At 39.5% G+C, this 16,445-nt stretch overlaps 2 protein-coding genes across 7 annotated transcripts in view; both read left to right on the top strand.

The window, feature by feature from the left end:
* The first annotated feature begins 1,867 nt into the window (after positions 1-1,867).
* On the top strand, positions 1,868-6,627 carry bxdc2 (brix domain containing 2). The gene is made up of 10 exons (XM_058414780.1): positions 1,868-2,042; positions 2,671-2,782; positions 3,198-3,241; positions 3,390-3,460; positions 3,812-3,861; positions 4,410-4,483; positions 4,584-4,634; positions 4,718-4,819; positions 5,086-5,214; positions 6,193-6,627. Exons 1-10 carry the CDS (start codon positions 1,896-1,898, stop codon positions 6,448-6,450), a joined length of 1,038 nt encoding a protein of 345 aa, XP_058270763.1. The 5' UTR covers positions 1,868-1,895; the 3' UTR covers positions 6,451-6,627.
* A 1,966-nt stretch (positions 6,628-8,593) lies between these two features.
* nup54 (nucleoporin 54) overlaps positions 8,594-16,445 on the top strand; it is a 9,154-nt gene continuing 1,302 nt past the window's right edge. The window contains exons 1-11 of one of the 6 annotated variants that reach the window (XM_058416399.1): positions 8,601-8,670; positions 9,876-9,983; positions 10,216-10,293; positions 11,580-11,744; positions 12,327-12,407; positions 12,585-12,734; positions 12,960-13,180; positions 13,686-13,873; positions 14,149-14,345; positions 14,987-15,041; positions 15,359-15,452. In XM_058416399.1, the coding sequence (XP_058272382.1) occupies positions 8,631-8,670; positions 9,876-9,983; positions 10,216-10,293; positions 11,580-11,744; positions 12,327-12,407; positions 12,585-12,734; positions 12,960-13,180; positions 13,686-13,873; positions 14,149-14,345; positions 14,987-15,041; positions 15,359-15,452 (1,377 nt within the window). In that variant the 5' untranslated portion in view covers positions 8,601-8,630. Of the gene's footprint in view, positions 8,671-9,875; positions 9,984-10,215; positions 10,294-11,579; positions 11,745-12,326; positions 12,408-12,584; positions 12,735-12,959; positions 13,181-13,685; positions 13,874-14,148; positions 14,346-14,986; positions 15,042-15,358; positions 15,453-16,445 lie in introns of all 6 variants that reach the window. The other 5 variants (XM_058416400.1, XM_058416394.1, XM_058416396.1 and 2 more) reach the window with 5 other exon arrangements.

Raw genomic sequence — 16,445 nt, 5'->3', positions numbered from 1 at the left:
ACCGTCATGGGATACTTCCGGTTGTTGGAGGTTACGGCATTTCAAAATAAAAGTTACAGAAAAAAAACTCATTTTTTAATTACGGTTAAAGCGTCTATATGTAATGTCAGGGTTTTTTTTAATCCATGAGCTATTTTTTGGTGAAACGATCTAAAGATACACTTAAGCAAAAAAAAATAAAAATCTTATTAAAAACAGAAAGAATGTAGGCTGAGGATCTGGTCACTTCACTCAGTCACACATAAACGAAGCCCTCAGGTCTTAGAGAAGGTTGAAAAAACTACACAATATTGCCAAAAAGTTTTGGGACACCCCTCCAAATCATTGAATTCAGGTGTTGTTTTTCAGGGTTTGGACTCGGCCCCTTAGTTCCAGTGAAAGGAACTCTTAATGCTTCAGCTTCATACCAAGACATTTTGGGCAATTTTGAGGGAACAGTTTGGGGATGACCCCTTCCTGTTCCAACATGACTGCACACCAGTGACCAAAGCAAGGTCCATAAAGACATGGATGAGTGAGTTTGGTGTGGAGGAACTTGACTGGCCTGCACAGAGTCCTGACCTCAACCCCATAGAACACCTTTGGGATGAATTAGAGCCAGAGACTATGAGCCAGGCCTTCTCATCATCACAACATCAGTGGCTGACCTCACAAATGACCGCACTTTTAGTGGAAGGAATGATCAAAAATTCCCAGAAATAAACACACCCCTAAACCTTGTGGAAAGCCTTCCCAGAAGAGTTGAAGCTGTTCTAGCTGCTAAGAGCGGGACAACTCCATATTACATTCATGTGCATGTACAGGCAGACGTCCCAAAACTTTTGGCATTATAGTGTATATGTGGACCACCAACACGGAAAACAATCAGGACAAGAAAGCATCTTTATTTCCGTGATAATCAGTTCATGTGTTAATTCAGAAAGTTTAGCATGAAAAATTCATGTGAGTGTGTGTTGAGGGGGAATTATGCTGAAATCGGATTCGGTCATTATATGAACAGACAATATTTTTTAAATAATACTTACATGTTTTAAATTTAATTAATGTTTTTACTTATTTATTTTAAATATCGTTCTGTGTTTTCTTACGTTTACATTACGGACAGACTTGTAAAGGACATCTGTCTTTACATGCACATGAGTGTAATATGGAGTTGTCCCGCCCTTTGCAGCTATAACAGCTTCAACTCTTCTGGGAAGGCTTTCCACAAGGTTTAGGAGTGTGTTTATGGGAATTTTGTGACTGTTCCTCTAGAAGAGCATTTGTGAGGTCAGGCACTGATGTTGGAGGAGAAGGTCTGGCTCACAGTCTCCTCTCTAATTCATCCCAAAGGTGTTCTGTGGGGTTGAGGTCAGGACTCTGTGCAGGCCAGTCAAGTTCCTCCACACCAAACTCACTCATCCATGTCTTTATGGACCTTGCTTTGGTCACTGGTGTGCAGTCATGTTGGAACAGGAAGGGGTCATCCCCAAACTGTTCCCACAAAGTTGTCCAGAATGTCTTGGTATGAAGCTGAAGCATTAAGAGTTCCTTTCATTGGAACTAAGGGGCCGAGTCCAACCCCTGAAAAACAACACCTGAATTCAATGATCTAGAGAGGTGTCCCAAAACTTTTGGAAATATAGTGTAGCTATGGGACACAACTAATATTTCAGTGCCTAAAAAAAGAGGGTCATTTCACACACAAATCATGTTTTATATTATTTAAAAACACCCAAACGTATTTTAAGGACAAAATGGTGTCAAGTGTAAAATGTATTATTTATATTTTATTGTATAAAGTCGTCCTGTCAGCTATGAGGCGCTCGAGCGCCATTTTCGGATCTCGGGATTGTTTTGGTGTCTCTTCTCTTCTTCCTCCTTCGAGCAGAAGTCACGTGGTGCCTCCAGTCAAGATGGCGCCGGTCAAGAGAAAACGTGGAGGTGTAGAAGCTACACCGAAAAAGAAAGTTAAATTGGTGGAAAATGGAGAAAAGAAGAAAAACGCCACGGAGGAACAGGACACTAGTAAAGAGATCACGGTTCCGCCTCCGGTTTCTCTGGTGAGAGTTTAAGCTTTAAATCTGATCTAAATCTGTCTCCGGTCAGTTTACAGTACACTACAAACTACAGTGTGCTATAGGAATAATACAGAAATAATAAAAGAATAAATAAATAAATGAAGTGCCGTTTCTTGAGAATCAGGACGTCTGATATAAAAAAAATAATTATAATTTTAAAAATAAAAAACTATTTTTCAGGTTGCAGATGTGAATTTATTTATTGATTTATTTATTTATCTCGCTATAAACTCATCCTTTCTATTTAGCACGATGTCTGTTTATTATTATTATTATTATTATTATTATTATTACAATTACATTATTATTATTATCATTCCCAAAAAAAGTAACGACAACTATTAGCTTCGATTAAAATTCACACAAGTATTCGATTATTTCGATATTATCGCCAGTATCTGCTTTAACAGAGTTACCGATATCGTGCTCTAACGTGACTACACAGGGTCTAGTCTTTTTATCTAATGAAAGCATTTGATTTTCCATTAAATATTATTTCTTTATGTATTGTAGAAAGTCATGGCTGGATTAAAAAAAATCCATAATTGTATATAATATAAATGTCCAAACTTCAACTAAAAAATGTTTTTCGACCGCTTTCTGTTTTCAGGGTAAGTGGAAAAACAAGGAAAGGGTTTTAGTCTTCTCTTCCCGAGGCATCAACTTCAGAACACGGCATCTGATGCAGGATCTCAGGACCATGATGCCCCATGCCAAAGCTGGTGAGTTTCCACGTCGGTCTTCACTCTGTTATCTAACACAGATTTTTTTTTACAGATTTATTTTTCAGGTTTTTACATTATTAATCAATTTTTTATGGTGGATTTCTTATTAGTTTTTGAAATATTCAATATATATAAATTTTATATATATAAAGTTTTCAATATATTGTTTTCTAAATGGACATTTTCTGCTTTTTTTGCACTTTATTCATTATTTATAAAAGCTATATTATAAAAGCTGTAATAATAATAAATATTAAGGTGAGTATTTTAAATTTTGCATTGTTTGTTGAATTGCTAAAAATAAATATATTTTTTTGTTTGTGTTTCTTTAGTGTAATTTATTATTTTTTTTCATACTAGCAAAATATATACAAATGAACTGGTCTTTTTCTTTATTTTTCTCTTCCTCCAGACACCAAAATGGACAGAAAAGACAAACTGTTTGTTGTGAATGAGGTAAGACTTCCCTCCTTTGTCTCGTCCTTCGCGTTTCTCTGCTCGTCGTCCTGCTCCTCATGATGATGATGTTTCTGTCCTCCCTCCCTCTCTCTCTCTCTCTCTCTCTCTCTCTTTCTTTTTCTCTCTCTCTCTCTCCATGCCACAGGTTTGCGAAATCAAAAACTGCAACAAGTGCATTTTCTTCGAAGCGAAGAAGAAGAAAGATCTCTACATGTGGTGAGTGTCAGGTCTGGAGTCTTCACGCTGGGAGATTTATGGGGTTTTTCTAGGTTGAAGATTCAGGAATATTCCTGGATTTCGGGGTTGAAGACTCGGGTTTTTTTATAAATCTTTCGCAGCTCACAATACGTGTGTTTCTAAATGTGATCTGGTTTTATTACAGTCAAACATCTGCTTATTTTAAAAGACGGATAGTCTTTTAGATAGACTTTCAGTTCGATAGTTTGGCGGTTTCCCGGGAAACAGACATCCCCGGGTCATTAAAGTTTCCGAAGTGTTCAGGCTTTTGTCCAAACACCAATTCTCTGTCATTCATGAAACTGTTCTTTCTTTAAATTTTCTTTACAGGATCTCAAACGTTCCTCACGGACCTTCAGCCAAGTTCCTGGTTCAGAATCGTGAGTTTACACTGTCAGGGTTAAAGTTACTTCACTTTTATTTACACACAAACCAATTAAAATATTAGTTACTTATTAAATATTAGTTATTGTTAATATTATTAACCATATTAAAATATTAGTTATGAGATTATATTTGCTTTCATCATAAAATAAATTAAAAAGCTCTAGAGAAATTATATATATTTGTTCTTGTGAATGTTTGTTTTAAATATATTTATTATTATTATTATTAATAATAATAACAATAATTTTTATTCATAAAATAAATTAAAAGCACTAGAGGAATTTTTTTCTGTACTTGGGAATATATTTATTTTAAATATATAATTGTTATTATTTATAAAATAAATTAAAAGTAGTTGAGGATTTTTCTCTGGACATTGTTTTAAGTTTTTTATTTTTATTATTAATTTAATTCATAAAATAAATTAAAAGCAGCAGGGGAATTAATGTTTTTTTTTAGAATGAATGCATTTACTTTAAATATGATAATTATTATTATTAATATTAATATTGTTCCTCTCTATTTTTTTTTTCGGTTCTAGTGCACACACTTGCCGAGCTGAAAATGACCGGAAATTGCCTGAAAGGATCCAGACCGCTCCTCTCATTCGATCCTGTAAGAAAGCAGACAGAAATTCCTTCATCCTTTATTCTCTCCATCGTCTCAGAGTCTTCTTCTGCTCACGCGTCTGTTTGGTTTGTTTTTTCCTCGGCAGAATTTCGATAAAGAGCCTCACTACGCCCTGCTGAAGGAGCTGTTCATTCAGGTACGTCTGCAATACTTCCTGTTTCTTTATAACCCGACTCTCAGAAACGTGACGGTCGATAACACGTGTCGTCTTCGCTCCAGACTTTCTCAACGCCGCAGTATCATCCCCGGAGTCAGCCGTTCGTGGATCACGTGTTCACCTTCACCATCGCAGACAATAGAGTCTGGTTCAGGAATTACCAGGTAAAGGGAAACGTCATGTCAGAGCTCGACACGTGATTAATTCTATACATTATTTAGTTTTTGTGCCTTTAGTTTTGCTGTGGTACGCCGTTGAAGCTTTTCTACTGATGTTTAACCTTTGACCTGTCTTTTAATCCGGCATGGATGATATTTATCTGTGAATCAGGAACAGGAAGTCGTTATATGACACGTTTCTATCTGATATGATGTAATGATATTGATATTGACTGGAAAGCTCTCTGACGTGTGTATTGTGATTTGTGCAGATTATTGAAGAGGACGCGTCCCTTGTCGAAATCGGCCCTCGCTTCGTCCTCAACCTGATTAAAATTTTCCAGGGCAGCTTCGGCGGACCCACGCTTTACGAAAACCCTCACTTCCAGTCGCCCAACACGGTAAGCGACTCCACGGCTCTTCGCGAGCTTTGGAGAAAATAGAGCTTGATTCATGTAAATAATTGATATTTAAAATACATAAAGAAATTTCTGTCCTGAATATCAAGTGTAAGGGTGCCAATATTTTCGAAACCTTTTTTGGTAAATATGAAATAAACTGCTGTTGGCCTTCATTTGAAGGCTGAAGGGTGCCAATATTTCCGGTGGAGACCGTTTAATAGTATATACATAGAGCAAAAGCTAGCATTTATAATAGATGGTGTTAGAAGTAATCACCCCTTCTGACACACACTTAGTTTTTTTCCTTTCATTATTAGTTTTTTTTTTTTTTTTTACACATACAGCAGAACCTCGGCGTAAGATTATAATTCATTTTGGAGGCAAGGGGAAAATGTAGATCGTGAAACGAATTTTTCTGTAAGAAATAACATAAATGCAGATAGTCCGTTCTAGTCGCCCAAAATATGACCGATACGAAGCGTATGTAAACTGTATGGCTGCTTACAAAGAACTGACCTGAGCCAAGCATTCCATGTCAAGAGGATTCTAACCTGAGAGTCAAGGGGAAGGTGTACAAGACAGTGGTGAGACCGGCCATGCTGTATGGTTTAGAGGCAGTGTCACTGAGGAAGACACAGGAGTCAGAGCTGGAGGTAGTAGAGCTGATGATGTTGAGGTTCTCTTTGGGAGTGACACGGTTGGACAGGATTAGGAACGAGTACATCAGATTGTTGGACATGGGGCTGCCAGGCAGGAGGCAAAGAGGAAGGCCAAAGAGGAGGTATATGGATGGAATAAATGATGATATGAAGCTAGTGTTGAGGATGCAGATAGGGATAAGTGGAGAGAGATGATTCGCTGTGGAGACCCCTGAAGGGAAAAGCCCAAAGAAGATGGAGATACATGTTTACGCTCGTTTCAGAATATGATCCCATCGCATTCTCCTCATGATCATTTTTAATTTATTTTTGTCCACAGTATCGTCGCCTGCTGCGTCTTAGCATGTCGGCTAAACAGAAAGAGAAGCAGATGGTGAAGCAGATCTATCTGGAGAAAAGGAGCGAGACCAAGGAAGCCGTGACAAAAGACGTGACGGACGACGTGTTCGTCACGCCGGCGGAGGAGAGACCGCTCAAGGTGCAGCTCGAGGCTCCGGAACCAAAACCCAGCAAGAAGAAGAAGAAGCTGACGGAGCTGAAGAAGAAGAAGCTGCTGAAACGGAAAGGACTCCGGTGAAGAGCCGAAGATCTTCTCAACTTTTTCACCTTGTCTTTTACTTTATTCTTTTTACTTTTCAGCCTTCAAGTCTACCGGATTTCTTTTTAGGACGTGTTAAATGTGTTATTCTGAAAGGACCTAAAAATATAAATCTCAAAAAATACTGCTGTGTTGAATGTACATTTATTTGTTGCATTTGTTACAACATTAAACTGTTAGTATGAAACCTGGTCACATCTGATTGATTGATTAAAACTAAGAAATAATAATGACATGATTTCAATCATCATGTATTAAGGAAGAAACACACAGAAAATCATTCCTGTCTCCGGTTTGCTCAGTTTACAGCAGTTAGTCATGAGTTTAGCGTCATGGATAAGAAATCAGTGGTTGTTGTGGCCATGTAGTTCTTTATCTGTAAAATATATTCCATGGAAATCTTTAAACATGAATCTAAAGTTTCTAGTAATAATTTGTTGTGTGTATTTTAGCAGAATAGAACTTTTAATGAAACACATGGGTCAAAGCTGACATTTAAAGGCCACTATTATTATTATTATTATTATTGTTATTTTATTTTTATAACATTTAGATTGAACCCACTGATATCCAGTGGCCATTCTAATTCTTTAGTCTTTAGTCATTTTAATAAATATAATGAGTAAAAAATATAAAAACATGTTTTGACTGAAACAAGTGCATAATGTTTACAGACAGATAAGTAAATAGTTTATAGACAGACAGACAGACAGGTAGATAAACAAACAGGAAGGTTGATAAGCAGACAGACAGGAAGATAAGTAAATACGTTTATAGACAGACAGACAGACAGGTAGATAAACAAACAGGAAGGTTGATAAGCAGACAGACAGGAAGATAAGAAAATACGTTTATAGACAGACAGGTAGATAATCAGACAGACAGATATATAAATATACATTCAGATGGACAAGTTGATAAGCAGACAGACAGGTAGATGAGAAAATACGTTTATAGACAGACAAATAGAGAAGTAGATGAACATACAGACAAATGGACAGATTGATAAGAAAATAAGTTTATAGACAGACAGGTAGATAATCATACAGACAAATGGACAGGTTGATAAGCAGACAGACAGACAGACAGGTAGATAGATAAGAAAAAGTTTATAGACAGACAGACAAGTAGATAAACATACAGACAAAGGCATATGTTTATAAGCGGACAGACAGGTAGATAGATAAGAAAATAAGTTTATAGACAGTCAGACAGGCAGATAATCAGACAGACAAATGGACAGGTTGATAAGCAGACAGACAGGCAGACAGACATAGATAGATAGATAGATAGATAGATAGATAGATAGATAGATAGATAGATAGATAGATAGATAGATAGACAGGTATATAAGCAGACAGGCATACAGACATAGATAGATAGATAGATAGATAGATAGATAGATAGATAGATAGATAGATAGATAGATAGATAGATAGATAGATAGATAGACAGGTATATAAGCAGACAGGCATACAGACATAGATAGATAGATAGATAGATAGATAGATAGATAGATAGATAGATAGATAGATAGATAGATAGATAGATAGATAGATAGACAGGTATATAAGCAGACAGGCATACAGACATAGATAGATAGATAGATAGATAGATAGATAGATAGATAGATAGATAGATAGATAGATAGATAGATAGATAGACAGGTATATAAGCAGACAGGCATACAGACATAGATAGATAGATAGATAGATAGATAGATAGATAGATAGATAGATAGATAGATAGATAGATAGATAGATAGATAGATAGATAGATAGACAGGTATATAAGCAGACAGGCATACAGACAGACAGGTGGATATGTACCGTTGATACTGTAACTAAATTGAGAATATCAGTGTAATCACTTTAATTTTCTTGGACCCCTGAAGGTGATGAAGTATAAAATGAAGATTTTATATGTATTTGAGCTTCAAAGTTCCATTTGACTTCAATCGCTGCATGAAAAGTGCTTCGTGTGTATATAAAAAGGGATATATTTTTTAATTAAATATTGAATAATAAATTTTAATCTCATAATAATGTAATATTCCAAATAATAATTTGTAAATAACCTTCAGTGGGGAACACAGGCGGAACACTTGTTTTCCGAGGTTAGTTTCCGCCCGGACACGTCAGTAAGACGGAGAAGGAAACATGGCGTTCAACTTCGGCGGCGGGACCCCGAGCACCGCGAGTACGTATTTTTTTTATTTATAAAGCCAAAATCTTTGTATTGTAAATTAAAATAAATGAATTGTATATCGGTGTGTAGAAAGGGAAAGTTTAGAATAGTATACCGGCTGCTGGTTGTTAGCTAGCTGACATCATTAGTGTGCCTACAGTAACCAGTATCAAGCTAACGGCTAACTCCTAAGCAACCCGATGATGCGCAGTTTAGAGTTCAAATCCTAAAATTTAATTGTAAACTTTATTGTTGAGGCTACCGTGTACGTGTTCAGGTGTCAGTATATGTAGAAATAATTTCATTAATTTAAGCCTTTTTTATTTAGCTAACTCATGCTCTAAAAGTTGCTGGAAGTCGAAATATTACGCCGTGGTTGATTTGCATATTCATGAGTAATTTGCATATCAAAGTGTTTTATACAGTAAGAGGGAGGAGCTAACAGAATAGAGTTCATCAGAGCTCGTATGAATGCTAACATCTGCTCAAAACATCACGGGGAGGAGAAAGAAGTAACAGAATTAATGAAAGAGAAGGAACGAAGATAACGAAGGAAAGATAGAATGAAAAGGAAGACAGGATGGAATGTAAGGAAGGAAGACAGGAAGGAAAGAAAGACTTCAAGAAAGGAAAGATAATATAAAAGAAGGAAGGAAGGACTGATGGTTAAAAAATTAAGGAAGGAATAAAGGCAGTATGAAAGAAATGAGGGACAGAAGAAAATAAATGAAAGGAAAGATGGTATGTGGAAGGAAGGAAGGAAGGGAAAAACCAAAGGAGGAAGGAGAGACAGAAACATAGGGAAGAAGTAAATGTAAGGAACGACAGTACATAAATATGAGGAGAAGAATGTAAGGACAGAGGGTAAGATAATGAAGGAAGGAAAGTACAGAAAAATGAGGATGGAAAAGAAAGGAAAGACTGTGAGAAAGTAAGGAGGGGAGGGAAGGATGGACAGTGAAGAAAGGAAAGACAGAAGGAAAAAGGAGGGAAGGAAGGTAAGAAAGTGACGCAAATTGTAGAAAAGAGAAAGAGGGATGTTGAATAAAGGTGTTTAAGAAGTGAACAATGTTCACATATTTTACCCTGAAACATGAACCACGATGTTGCATGAACGTGTGTGTGTGTGAGATCCGCATGCTGAATGTATTTCTGGTGATCCCTCGTCTTCATCTTCCTCACGTCTGTCTCTGATGTCTCGTTTGTTGTCGATAAAGGCTCATCTGGGTTTTCATTCGGTTCATTCGGTGCCAAAACGACAGCGTCCACAGCTTTTGGCTTTGGTACCGGTACCACCACCACTACCGCCTCATCCGGATTTGGTAGTAAGTTCATCTGTCCATGCGTACAGGTCCGATTGACCGCTGCATGGAGAAGCTCATCTTCCACTCATTCTCATTAAAGCTGCTCTTTCCCTCTCAAAGCTCACCTCTCTCTCTCTCTCTCTCTCTCTCTCTGCTTAATTTTGTGTTTATTTTATTCACAGAATCGAAGGATTTTAATTTAATTTTTTTAATGACAAACATCAGAAGTTAATAATCCTCATCTGTCTTTCAGGTCTCTCTGCTCCGGCGTTCGGGGCGACCACCACCACCACACCTTCCACCGGGTTCGGCTTCGGCTCCACGACCACTGGTTTGTTTCCTTCTTCATATCTCTCTCGTTCTCTCTCTTACTTTATCATAGACACAAAGATCCCAAATGATTCATCAGGAAGAAGATCTGAAATAGAATTAAGATGCACTATATTGCCAAAAGTTTGGGAGACAACCCACCAAATGATTGGGCTTAGTTCCAGTGAAAGGAACTCTTAATGCTTCAGCTTCATACCAAGACATTTTGGACAATTTCATGCTTTGTTGGAAAAGTTTGGGGATGACCCCTTCCTGTTCCAACATGACTGCACACCAGTGACCAAAGCAAGGTCCATAAAGACATGGATGAGTGAGTTTGGTGTGGAGGAACTTGACTGTCCTGCACAGAGTCCTGACCTCAACCCCATAGAACACCTTTGGGATGAATTAGAGTGGAGACTGTGAGCCAGACCTTCTCGTCCAACATCAGTGCCTGACCTCACAAATGTGCTTCTAGAGGAATGGCCAGAAATCCCATAAACACACTCCTCAACCTTGTGGAAAGCCTTCCCAGAAGAGTTGAAGCTGTTATAGCTGCAAAGGGAGGGACAACTCCATATTACATTCATGTGCATGTAAAGGTGGACGTCCCAAAACTTTCGGCCTGGCTCATTGATATGAATCGACTCGAATCAAATGACTCAGTAATAAAAAAATAATGCATCCTGTTGTGTTACTGAGGAAGTGGGAGGGAAGGAAGGAGGTAAGGAAAGAGGGAGGGAGGGAAGGAAGGAAAGGAATGCAGGACAGGAATAAAGAAAGGGCCGTTAAGATGGAAGGGAAAGAAGGAAAGTATGGATGGAATAAAAGCTGAATAAAGAAGGAATACACAGAAGTGACAGGGGAAAGGAGGAAAGAAAAGGATGAAATGAAGAAGAAAAGACAAGAAAGTGTGATGCATTGAAAGAAGGAAAGACGGACGCTGGAACTGGAGACTCCTTCCATATCTAAACGTCTCTACAGAAAACTTTACTCTGTTAATTTACTTTGTTGTGAAAATCTAATAATAATTTCTCCAGCTATGATGGATGTGATTTATCCTGCTTTCTTTCATTTTTCTTTTTGCTTTACACACACACACACACACACACACACACACACAGTTATGTCTTTAGTGTTCCATATTCTAGTAACTCTCTTAACTAACAGTTTTTATTCCCTTTTTCCCCCCTCTCTCTCTCTTTTCTCTCTCTCTCTCTCTCTCTCTCTCTCTCTCTCTCTTTTTTCTCTCTCTCTCTCTCTCTCTCTCTCTCTCTCTCCTCATGGCTTTCCGTGCGCTGTGGGCAGGATTTGGGGGTTTGGGGACCGTGAGCACCACCGCTGGGGGTTTTAATTTCGGGGGGTTCGGGTTAAACACTAACCCAGCGGCGGTTAGCTTTAACATGGGGGGCTTCGGGGCTCCGCCCACCACCGCCACGGTTTTTAGTTTTGGAAATAACCTCGGCGGTGCAGGTAGACTCCCTTTTCCAGAGCTGTAATTGTTGTTCTTTTTCTTCTCCTCATCATCATCATCATCGTGTGTTGGCTTGCTTGCACGACATTTTTAGTAGCTGTTTAAACAAATAGATTTATTTATTTTTTGCTTTAGGTTAAAAATTGCAACCAAAGTCTCTTTATATCCTTCATAGAAATAGATGTCAGGGATTGCAGGAATTAGTGCTTTTCTGGTCTTCATGAGGATTAAGGGTAGGGCGATATGACCGAAAATATCATATCATCGTATTGCCCAGTCTTAGCTGAGATTTCGTCCTGCTCCATTTATTTAATATTTTGGAATATAACTGAAAAAGATCTCTATAATCGTGAAGCTTTGTTGGAAACACGATGTGGCGATGTTGATATGATCCGGTCATGTCGCTCAGCTCTAATAAAGATCTACGTGGTAGAGTTAGTGCTTTGTGATTTGTTTTCTCAACACTCGTCATCGCTCATGAAGCGCCTGGGAAAACGTCTGGTTTTTTTTTCTCATCTCCATCCTGGCCTTTTTGAATGTTCCATCACTTTTTTTTTGCTGATGGTTTTCTTTGTGTTCAGGTGCGTTCGGAGGTTTCGGTGCCACCACCACCTCGGCTCCTGCCGGCTCCACGTTCAGCTTCTCCAACCCGGTCAACACAGGTGATGACCCTAACTTCTTTCTTTCTTTCTTTCTTTCTTTCTTTCTTTCTTTCTTTCTTTCTTTCTTTCTTTCTTTCTTTCTTTCTTTCTTTCGCTGCTGCGCCACCACTAGATGGCACTGTGTGTTTAAATCTGCAGACTGATGTACAGCATGTTGTTCTGTTGTCTTGCTGCCAGGTGGTGGTCTGTTTGGAAACACCCAGAACAAAGGCTTCGGGTTTTCATCCGGTCTGGGAACCGGAACCGGGGCGGGCTTCGGGTCCGGGTTGGGAGGTGGAGCTCTCGGGTTCGGGGGCTTCAATCTTCAGTCCACGCAGCCACAGCAAGGTAAGGAGTGCTGATGTCCAGCAGAATCTTTAGTGTGTACAAATAACCTGGAAGATATAAAGAATGTGATTTTAAAAACAAACACTTCATGTTAGTTGTTTTTCTGAAGGCCACTGTAGGTCCTGGGGGCGGAGCTTCCTGGACAGAGACGGGAATCAAAGTACCCCCTTAATCTAATGTTAAGCTGTTGTGTTTGTTTATAATTGTGTTGTGTTTGCGCTGTAGGAGGTCTGTTCGGTCAGCAGGCCCAAGCCCCGGCCCAGTCTAATCACCTCATCAACACGGCCAGTGCTCTGTCCGCACCCACGCTGTTGAATGACGAGCGCGACGCCATCTTGGCCAAATGGAACCAGCTGCAGGCCTTCTGGGGCACGGGCAAGGGCTACTTCAACAACAACATCCCGCCCGTGGACTTCACCCAGGAGAACCCTTTCTGCAGATTCAAGGTGAGGCTCTGTAGGTACTGAGGAAAGGTCAGTCCTAAGCCATAAATTTAATAAACACTCATTGGTGCAGGGTGTGTGGCCTGGATGTAGGTCAGAAAACTGCAGTGACTACAATATTATTTTAATTTCTGTGTTACTTTTGTTACTGGTCACTTTTACTTTCCAGTCCAGTCACATCCTCCTGCTTGTTTCTGCTTTTGCTCATTTCTCTTCCTCTTTTTATTCCCTTTACATCGATTTTTGTTGAATATTTAGCACAATGACCACTACAAATGACCAATAATGAAAAATATTTGAGGGATTCTCAGAAAATTGCCTAATGCCCAGCCCTAAAAAGTTTAAAACAACCTCTTCTCATGTTTAAACCATTGTTTTTGTGGCCTTCATTTGCATATCAGCTCCTGATTGGCTGCGTTTGTTTTATGATGTAATAACACCCAGCTTTTGAACGTTCAATGCTAATATTCAAATAAAGCTTTTCTGTGTGTGTGTGTGTGTGACTCAGGCAGTGGGCTTCAGCTGCATCCCCAGCACCAAGGACGAGGATGGCCTGGTAGCTCTGGCTCTCAATAAGAAGGAGGTGGACGTTCGCAATCAGCAGCAGCAGCTGGTCGAGTCCCTGCATAAAGTTCTGGGTGGAAACCCGACGCTCAGCGTGAACGTGGAGGGGGTTAAAGCGCTGCCCGATGACCAGTCAGTGTCCACAAATGATTTTTCCACTGTGCCACTAAAACAAATCATTATCGTCAAGAATATTATTTACAATTCTCGAACCTGATTGGTCAGAACGTGTTGGTTCATCTGTTAATGTGCCCGTGATGATTACATTACCGTTTCTATAGCAACGCTCCATTCAAAGGCTTAATAATAACCACATTATTAATAACACAAGCCCTAAGGAGAACTATGACGATTATTCTATGTAAATGTTTAACAATAACACTAAAAGTGTAAATCTCTTGGTGCAGGACGGAGGTTATAATCTACGTGGTGGAGCGTTCGCCCAACGGCACGTCCAAGCGAGTTCCAGCCTCCACGCTGTACAGCTACGTGGAGCAGGCCAACATTAAGAGCCAGCTGCAGCAGCTCGGGGTGCTGATGAGCGTTCCTCGGACGGCCCTCTCTCCCGCGCAGCTCAAACAGCTGCTGCACAATTCTCCCGCAGGTACGGACTGCTTCCTTATACACCGGTCAGCCATAAAATCCTGAGCACTGAACAGTGAAGTGAATAAGACTGATGATCTCCTCATCATGGCACCTGTTAGTGGGTGGGATATATCAGGCAGCAAGTCAACATTTTGTCAAGCGTAAGGATTTGAGCGAGTTTGATGAAGGACCAAGTGATGGCTAGACCACAGGATCAGAGAATCTCCAAAACTGCAGCTCTTGTGGGGTGTTCCCGGTCTGCAGTGGTCAATATCTATCAAAAGTGGTCCAAGGAAGGAACGGTGGTGAACCGGCGACAGGGTCATGGGCGGTCAAGGCTCATTGATGCACGTGGGGAGCGATTAGAAGGCTGGACCATGTGATCCGATCCAACAGACGAGCTACTGTTAAAAAGTTGGTTTGGATAGAAAGGGGTCAGAATACACAGTGCAGGACGGGTCAGGGCTGTTTCGGCAGCAAACACAATATTAGGCAGGTGGTCATTAGCGTGCTCATGCTTGTGTCTCCTGGCCTTCGTCTCATCACATGCATTTTTTTTAATTATTATTATTTGAAGGTTTTAATTTGTTTAAATTCGATCCTGTACCATTTCCTGTCATTAAGCATTTCTGGATTTTTTTTTTCTTCCACTTCCTCCAGGAGTCGATCCGATCATATGGGAGCAGGCTAAAGTGGACAATCCTGACCCCGAGAAGTAGGTTTCTATTAGAGATATCTTTAATACTGGTACGTTGAGAGTCAGCCGATATCGAGACCATCTGATTTTAACTTTTTTTTTTTTTAAAGAAAAAGCTATACGTTTTTTGGAAAAAATAAAAGTTTTAGAGTATAAATGTAAATGGTCCTAATTCCAAAAATAAATCTTTTTTTCCAAATCCACTTTCTTACAGGATCGGCTCAATTTTTTCCCAATCAACTTTTTGTATCCGATCCACTTTTGTTTTTATTTGTGCTGATATCCTGCTTCTTGCTATCAGCTCAGTGTCTTCTGTAATGTCTCTGTATTCTCAGACTGATCCCGGTGCCCATGGTCGGTTTTAAGGAGCTGCTGCGCAGGTTGAAGATTCAAGAACAGATGACCAAGCAGCACCAGACCAGAGTAGATGTGAGTCACGCTCTCCCGCATCCACACACTGGTTTGATGCCTGCCTCATTAGATCAATATACACTATATTACCAAACGTTTTGGGACATCTGCCTTTACATGAACATGAATGTAATATGGAGTTGTCCTGCCCTTTGCAGCTGTAACAGCTTCAGCTCTTCTGGGAAGGCTTTCCACAAGGTTTAGGAGTGTGTTTATGGGAATGTTTTGACTATTCCTTTCACTAGAAGAAGCACATTTGTGAGGTCAGGCACTGATGTTGGACGAGAAGGTCTGGCTCACAGTCTCCTCTCTAATTCATCCCAAAGGTGTTCTATGGGGTTGAGGTCAGGACTCTGTGCAGGACAGTCAAGTTCCTCCACACCAAACTCACTCATCCATGTCTTTATGGACCTTGCTTTGGTCACTGGTGTGCAGTCATGTTGGAACAGGAAGGGGTCATCCCCAAACTGTTCCCACAAAGTTGTCCAAAATGTCTTGGTATGAAGCTGAAGCATTAAGAGTTCCTTTCACTGGAACTAAGGGGCCGAGTCCAACCCCTGAATTCAATGATCTGGAGGAGTGTCCCAATACTTTTGGCAATATTGTGTCAAAGGATCACATTTTTGGAAGAATTTATACATATTTTTTAGTTTTTACAGCTTGTACATTTTTGCTTACAATATGAATCCTCAGAAATATTCTAAATGAATCGTGAATGAATCAACTTGAATCAAATGACTCAGTAATAAAAACACTCTTTGTCCTGAAACTTTTGGCAAAATAGTGTATGAATATTTCTATAATGTTAGAGCTTTCTTTAGCAAGATTATCTGCTGCTGTTTGGTCATTTTGAGAATTTGAAAGAGACCTGTTGTCTTCTGGGTGATGGAGAGGGGGATGATGAATCATTACAGAAGAGTAAAGACAGATAGGGCTGAGTGTGATGAAGGGATGAGCTGATTGCTGAGACTTTATCTGTGATAAAACACTGACACAAAGGGAAGAACACAC

The sequence above is a fragment of the Hemibagrus wyckioides genome, linkage group LG18 (genome assembly GCF_019097595.1).
Source record: "Hemibagrus wyckioides isolate EC202008001 linkage group LG18, SWU_Hwy_1.0, whole genome shotgun sequence".
Taxonomy (NCBI): domain Eukaryota; kingdom Metazoa; phylum Chordata; class Actinopteri; order Siluriformes; family Bagridae; genus Hemibagrus; species Hemibagrus wyckioides.
Note: the sequence above shows the minus strand (reverse complement) of the source record. Positions and strands in the feature narration are given on the sequence as shown.